The sequence below is a fragment of the Polyodon spathula genome, chromosome 11 (genome assembly GCF_017654505.1).
Source record: "Polyodon spathula isolate WHYD16114869_AA chromosome 11, ASM1765450v1, whole genome shotgun sequence".
Classification (NCBI taxonomy): Eukaryota; Metazoa; Chordata; class Actinopteri; order Acipenseriformes; family Polyodontidae; genus Polyodon; species Polyodon spathula.
The window spans coordinates 30040235-30048516 of record NC_054544.1 but is presented as its reverse complement, the minus strand read 5'-3'; the positions used below and the strand labels follow the sequence as shown (position 1 = coordinate 30048516).

Here is an 8282-nt window from a genome sequence, read left to right as displayed (position 1 = left end):
GCTCAATCAAGTGCAGATACACTTCGTCCCTTCTGAACCGTGCAGAGCCCAATGCAAAAGATGGGTTTAAACTAATTTTAAACTGCTTGTGTTTAAGTCCCATATATTTCAGACCAGTCGATTCTTTTGAATAAGATCCTTCTAGTTCAAGTTTCCATGCGCAAACAAAACAAATACATGCATAAAATAATGTTTGCAACCAACAGAGAGCGCACGTTGATGCACAGTGACCTCACAGTAACACATATACATTAGTACTGCATTGTGATATATAAATCAATGTTGTTGTTGACTACTGCAACTCTATATAAAATGTTATGTTTTTATTAATTTAACACACACGCGCGCGCTATATATAAAAAGAGAGCTATAGAAATAGAGATTTTCAATAGATTTTTTGCAAATGAAGCAATGGTATACTGCATGTATTTCAGATTATTACATACACTAGGTAATACATTGCTTTATGGTGGCCATCACCCATTGTTGCTTTAATTCGCCGTTTCTTTTAAAGTTTATTTAGTGATTCCCACCTGCAAATAATAAACCGTTAAGTGTATAAAACCATTAAATATGTTATCATAGAGTACAAAATATTAAACTGTGAGAAGCAAGCCAATTAAACACATCTCCTTTAAGGTGAACGTTCTTTAACAGTTTCGTATCCTTTGTTTGACTCTGTGCCTGCTAAAAAGTCAATAATCAAAACATTGTCAAGCATTTCATTCAGCGTCAGAAGTGCTGGGTGTGTTTTTATGAAACACAACAACAATAATATGACTCTTAAGCATTCTAGCAAACAGTTGTCTCGACTTGGAACTAGAATGTAGTGTGTTCACCAGGTACAGTTTTAACTGACAAAATAACACGTGCAGCAAAATATACACTGCACACCAAATGTATTTTTTACACACTTTTAGAAATATACTTTTTAGACTGCATCGTGTTTGTTTTGGTAATCTCTTTCTGTGTTTTCTCAAATCAAACCCAGAACAATCCTTTGCAAAGGATTTATCGTCAATTCTTAATTTGTTTGTACAGGGTAGGCTACTAAGAACCAACTATACATAGTTCCATAATTTATACATGTACTGATCATGGGTTGCAAGTAATTTAAAACAAATATAACTATATATTAGACAATAGGTGCATTTTAAACTACTACTGCGTGTGTTTAGAAATGTCAAAAGTGTAAAAATCTATATTAATTTGACTCGCTTGAAAATAATGCCTTTGTCACTTAAACCAGTTTTTAAAAGCATAAGTTTATAGAAATACAAATGTAAAATTTGCAAAGCATTGAACACGTAGGCTACTATTTTCATCACACGTTATAAAAACATATAATATATTGCACGAGTCGTGTTTTATTTGATAATGAAAATTAGCATTCATACGGTTAATAACAATTTACATTATTACCATAATAAGTTTGCTTTTCATCAAATGTTGCTGATTTCATTACAAAATACAAGACTGATGTTAATCTGAAAACACGGAAATGATCGTCTTTCCTGTATTGCAATCTTTGCCCATACAATATTTGCAATGCATTGAAAGATGTAATCTTGGAATACCTGGGCCAGTTGTCGCTTCTTTTGCAGCAGTGTAGCTTTGAGAGCCCCGGGCTTTCTCCGAGCTCTGGGGTTGAAAAGTGAAGAATCTGGAATCTGGAGGAGGTGTTGACACACACAATAATGCTGTTACACCTGCACGAGCTCCGGGTAGGAAAATGTCTTCCAGGAAGAGCCAGCAGAACCTGCATGGGTGGTCAGAGAAATCTATACCCCAGGAAACGGAGCAATTAAGTGATCTGGGGCATTCGGGCTGCAGGAAAGTAAATGCACAAGTCACATTAATTACACTGCAAACAATGCTATGTGTTTTAAACAACCTGTTTAGGCAGATTAAATGTTGCATATTTTCACATAAAGGTCGACTTTCATGAAATGTAATTTGCATTTAGTCATTTTCTAAACTTCCCCAAAAATATAACGATATAGAAGCGATACAAAGAAAATATAATTTCCTTTCCAATTAAACAATTTCGACTGATGGTCAAAGCACAAACTACGTTTAAATCGCTGAATATATACTATACAGGTGGGAATGCGAATCGTTTTCATGCATTTGTTAGAATGGTGAATTGTGCAATGTTACAGTTCAATAAATACACAGTCCCAAAGGCAACAATAATTAGTGCTACTTAACAATGTGCTATTTAAAGCTGTACCCTGTCACATCACTTGTTGTTTAGGTCGCAGTTGTAAAAAAATAATTGCTAATATGCGCACACGGTGTATTTTATTTAAAAAGTAATATCAGTGCTTTGCAAGTCAGTATAGTTCCTACAGTTCTATTATTTATTTATTTCCTCCCTTTTTTTTGCTCACATCCTGTGTAGATATATATTTGTGAATTTAGTAAGTAGGGAAACGTCCATTATACAAACAGAAGTGTCGAGTATAGAAATTGACTTCTAGCATAACTTCAGATGTCGCTGGACAATCAGCTATAGGCAAAGCGAGATAGGAAAGGAGGCGGAACAAGATCAGAGGCATACAAATCAGAAAGGACTTCATCATCCGGGGGATACATGAGACGCGCAGCGGAGGTGCCTCTGCTTCTGGAAGGAAGAAAAGGTTGATCTGAAAGAGAAAGATACTCACAACCTGGGCTGTGGCTGTTATAGAAACATTCTCGTGTAAGAACTCGGGCTGCCAGGCCGTTGCATGATTTGGACATAAGTTGTTTTATTATTATTATTATTATTATTTTTTTTATTATTATTATTCAAGTGACAGCCTGTCGGTATTAAGAATCGCCTGTAACGTGACGTCACCTACTGCAGTTTATAGACCATGCAAATACTGACTCGTCGCTGAGCAGCGATAGTGACTGAATAATATTAATTATTATATTATATTATTATTATTCATATTATTATTATTATTATTATTATTATTATTATTATTATCGTTGTTATTTTTTGTGACGATGGCTACTTACCAAGATCCTGAAGGTGACGCGATGGCTTTGATGGTCCACGACACCAACACCTCCAAGGAGAAAGAGCGACCCAAAGAGGAACCGGGTTCGGATAAAAATTCTGAGAAGTCGGACCCGTCTCAAAAACCTCCGTACTCCTATGTTGCTCTCATCGCTATGGCTATCAGAGAGAGCACCGAAAAGAGGCTTACCTTATCGGGCATCTACCAGTATATCATCAGCAAGTTCCCTTTCTACGAGAAGAACAAGAAAGGTTGGCAAAACAGCATCCGCCACAACCTGAGCTTGAACGAGTGTTTCATTAAAGTGCCGAGGGAAGGAGGTGGGGAAAGGAAGGGTAACTACTGGACTCTGGACCCCGCTTGTGAAGACATGTTTGAGAAGGGCAACTACAGGAGAAGACGAAGGATGAAGAGACCTTTCAGACCCCCTCAGACTCACTTCCAGCCGGGGAAGACTCTGTTCGGCGGTGACGGCTATGGTTATCTTTCTCCTCCAAAATACTTGCAATCCAGCTTCATGAACAACTCTTGGTCGCTAACCCAGCCTCCCACTCCAATGTCTTACACGTCTTGTCAGATGGCAAGTGGCAACGTCAGCCCAGTCAATATGAAAGGACTGTCATCGCCCACCTCGTACAATCCTTATTCTAGAGTCCAAAGCATGACTTTACCCAGCATGGTGAATTCATACAACGGGATGAGCCACCACCACCACCCCCACGCTCACCACCCTCAGCAGCTAAGCCCGGTGACCGCTGCACCTCCTCCGGCCACCTCAACAAACGGAGCCGGCCTTCAGTTTGCTTGCTCCCGTCAACCAGCAGAACTCTCCATGATGCATTGTTCATACTGGGACCACGAGAGCAAACACAGCGCGTTACATACAAGAATAGACATTTAAACGGCTGGATATCAACTATCTAATAACTATCCAAAAGCAACGACAACAGAAACAAAAATAACAAGCGAAAACATATTCTAAACGGTGATAATGGGTTACAAATAATGTCTGTGCCAAAGTTTCTTGCACTGGGAATTCTGCTCCCTGTTTGATTCAAGGCTGTGTAAGTGACGAGACATTCGCGACTTAAAAAGCTAGAAACAGCTTCTGGAAGGCTGTGTTTGTTATTGACCCGTCTGTTTATGATTCAAAGTTTTTTTTTGTTGTTGTTTTTGTTTTTTCTTTTTAATGTGATACATCTAATGTTGGTCGTCCATTCCCATTGTGCGCGCGCAATGGTTCATTTAATGTAAATCTTGTATATGTACAAACAACGTAGAATATTTAACACGGTAGGTGACATTGACGCTAAAATCATTTTCGTAGAAACAAATGCGTTGTTCAGTTTGTTTTCAATCATGGGTTTAGCCTTTTGGTATTAAGGAAGAATTGTTACAACAGGTATTACACTGCGTGAATGTAATAATTGTAGACGTTGTATGGAAACATTCTACAGATCTCAAAACCAGATGAACGTTTCTGAAGCTAAAACTCGCCACGTTGCCAGCTTATGGACATTACTGTGGAGAAGTGGAACTGTGAGATTTCTGATGCACAGTACATGTATTATAGTTTCATATTGTTCTGTATGTTAGTCTCTTGCCCTCATGTGGAGCTTTGAATTGTGTTTTACCTCTCAAAATTGGAGACTATATATTATATATATACATATATATATTATATATATAATCTATATCTATATATATTATATATATAATATATATATTTATATTGTCAAATAAAATAAATTTTTGTTACACAGTTTATTTGTATTTAAAAAAAAAAAAGTTTGTTATAGAACCATACTGACGATATTTCAGGGCCAGTTTCAATTTGCTTTCAAATTTTCTAAAATACTGTTTCATACTATGTTGGGACCAATCTGCAAAAAAAAAAAAAAAAAAGAAAAAGAAAAAGTAAACAAGCACTTTTGATGTGTATTTCTTATAGCGAATGACCTAATAAACATATATTTCTTTGTATTTTTCTGTTTATCGTTCATTTTCAGAGCATATTTATTGCCAGCGTTTCTTTTATATATGATACTGATTCTTAGGTAGACTTAAAAAAGCAGAGATCGAGCGCTTTCTTGTTTAGATCTGATTCTATAAAATGCATACTTACTAAAGATTAGAAATGTTCAATCGAGATAAAATAATCGGAATAAATATCAGTCCTGGTTCTACATTTACATTGTCGAATTGAGAATGTCCTTGAATTTTGATGTAATGGAAGTTATTTATTGAAGTTGTATCTTTAATAATAATAATAATAATAATAATAATAATAATAATAATAAATAATAATAATAATAATAATAATAAGGCCTTTTCCCCGACACAAAACGTAAAATGACGATCAACGATTACGACATATGGATGTGAATTACACTTAATAAATGTGATATAACTTATTGAATTAACAATAAAAAAGATATAGTTTGCAAACGTAAGGTTTTCGCAAAGTTTCAAAATGAGGAGTTTTAAAAAATAGTGCGTTATCACAAATATTATTATTATTATTATTATTATTATTATTATTATATTATTATTATTATTATTAAACGGGAATGACAAAGTTAAGGTCTTTGTTTTCAAATTGATATTAATGGAACGCTATCGGTGCTTAAGGATATTAATGAATTTTACTGTAATAAAACTAATTATCCCGCATTATAATAATTTAAACCTAGCCTGTGGGATTATTACTGATGCCATTTCAAGCCCTTACATAGGCTTAAATAGTATTCAAAAAAAAAAAAAAAATCTTTAGCCATTTTTGAGCCATATATTAACTAACTTTTGGACTCGTGTGTGTTTTAATTTGGTTTTGTAGACTCTAAATGCGGGCTTTTGGTTTTATCTGCACCTATGCGTTTTATTAACAATAACAATTTTAGTTATACAAAATACGTTGAAGATAAAGTTCTATGCAGTGCCCGTCGTTGTTCTCTGTTTCAATTGAGAAGTAAAACAAACTGATTACGCTTTTACAAGCAGAATTAAAGAAGTTGTTTGATAAGTCAGCCTGATTAGAATCAGTCGATTCAACGCGACGGTATCAATCAAAATGATAAGTATGCGTGTTTGCCCTGTCGATCGCCCTGCTGCACCGTGGGCTACACAGCCTGAGAACTTAAAAACTGTTTCCATGTTGTTGCTATTATTGTGTTGTATTTAATTGTGTATAGGTAATTGCATTATTAAGGTCGTAGAGTTGACGTAACCGCAAAGTACTGTATGTCAAACAGGTTAACCGGGTTGACATGTATAAGACAGCAGTACCCATTTAGTCACTGTGTGCACAATTGTACCATGTTACGTTCTCTAGCCTATCTATTCTATAATGCATATTTTCAATACAACTTACCGAACTCCATAGAGTTTACACAAACTGTCTAAAAACGGCCATAATAATGAATGACCTAAATGGTAAAGACGGCGTTTTAATTGAAAAACTTTTATGTGCGAAACAGTTATGTGTTTACCAAACATTCAGTTCTGATGTGGTTGAGGGGATTTTGGACAGCTGTAAAACTTTTTTTTTTTTTTTTGTAGGCCCCTACAAAAAAATACAAATAAATAAACAGAAAATAAGCACGCTAAGTGGGTTTACTTCATACAATAAAATATAAAACAGCAATTGCCAACAATAAACTGTAAAAAGAAGCGTCGTGGAGACCTGGTATAGCAATATCCCTGTCAGATTTGAGTTTATTTTCCCAAACAAACAGCGGGGAAATGAAAGTACTTCCAATACCGGAGATGTTCTATAACTGATGATAAAAATGAGAAATTCTGCTTTGTTAATTATAAGCATCGCTTTGAGCTGTCAAAAATATATAGATATTAATCTTTTCAACCAAGAAGAAGAAGGAGGAGAAGAAGAAGACAATAATATGCCATTAAACACAGTGAATGAACCCCATCCTCTCTGTTCACATTATGTGTTCAGTGCAGGGAAGCATTTGGTCACCCTGGTTATCCTATTGTTGTTTTGTAGATTTTTCCCAAAACGCAGAAACCTTACTGCATTTTTTTTTTCAATGAAAGACGAGCAAGTAAATCAGTTGGAAATAATGCCAGCATTTAGCCTATGTATTCAGTGTCGAGTTTGTCGATTACTATGCTCAATACACCTCATTCATTTGAGAAACTACACAGATAACGAGTGGTATGGAAGCGCTTTTCTTACCTATATTACTAGATTTGTAGCCATATTAGTGCAGAATTCAATGAATAACAGTATATGTGCAATCATATTATTAGATAGATTATTAAATTGTTTTTTTTTTTTTTTTTTTTTTAATACTGACTCGGTGGTCTGTAGTATTTAGACGACAACGGGAAAGACCTACACACTTGTCAGATACATTTCTTTCAGTAGGCCTAGTATCCTAATTTTTCTAATACATGTTTTGTCTTTCGCAGTTAATATTGCATTACTGTTTTAATCGTTACCTTATTCAAAGCCAGTTAGAGGTCTATTAGCAATAAACGAAAAGGACTAGACTGGTCACTGCCATTGGCATGTTTGAAACAATAAATTGTATCCAATATGTGTTTCTACACAAAGAAGGGTTGCGTTTGTATACGAGCCTTCGCTGCTGAAGAGGCTTGTACAAAAGACATTGTTAAATGAAGCTGTGCGGCATTATGGGCCTACAGTCCCATTTCCATGTAGAAATGAAAGAAATGTACATTGTAATATTGAACTATAGTCTATTATTATTTATTATTATTATTATTATTATTATTATTATTATTATTATTATTATTATTATTATTATTATTTTTTATTATTATTATTATTATTATTATTTATTTTAAAGCATTGTTTCTTTTGCGCCCCACTGTCGACCCAGGCTTACTCAATGGAAAAGAACAGAGAAAAGACAACGACAACCTAAACAAATGTAACACGAAACTTGTACGTACCAGTACTACAGTACTTCTGGAGGACAGACAAATTGTAGCAATTCTCAAAGACGTAGCATCGATTTTGTATATATATATATAAATATTTATATATATATATAAGATATATATATATTATATATAATATATATATATAGAGCTACAACTGATATCACTGAAGCAGGGCGGGGTTTGGGAAACCACTGACATGAAAGAATAATAATAATAATAACATACATCTACACAAATAAATGTGGTTGAGGCATGTTGCCCTATGACGCTCAGGCTAACCTCTGTCGTTGAATCACAGTATCGGGTTTTAGACCACGCTTTTTGTGTATTACCATCCATTAC

General features: G+C 34.8%; 1 protein-coding gene across 1 annotated transcript; it reads left to right on the top strand.

The window, feature by feature from the left end:
* The first annotated feature begins 2928 nt into the window (after positions 1-2928).
* Positions 2929-4643, top strand: LOC121322699 (forkhead box protein L2-like). Its single transcript, XM_041262906.1, has one exon. It carries the CDS (start codon positions 2998-3000, stop codon positions 3910-3912), a length of 915 nt encoding a protein of 304 aa, XP_041118840.1. The 5' UTR covers positions 2929-2997; the 3' UTR covers positions 3913-4643.
* The last annotated feature ends 3639 nt before the right edge of the window (positions 4644-8282 follow it).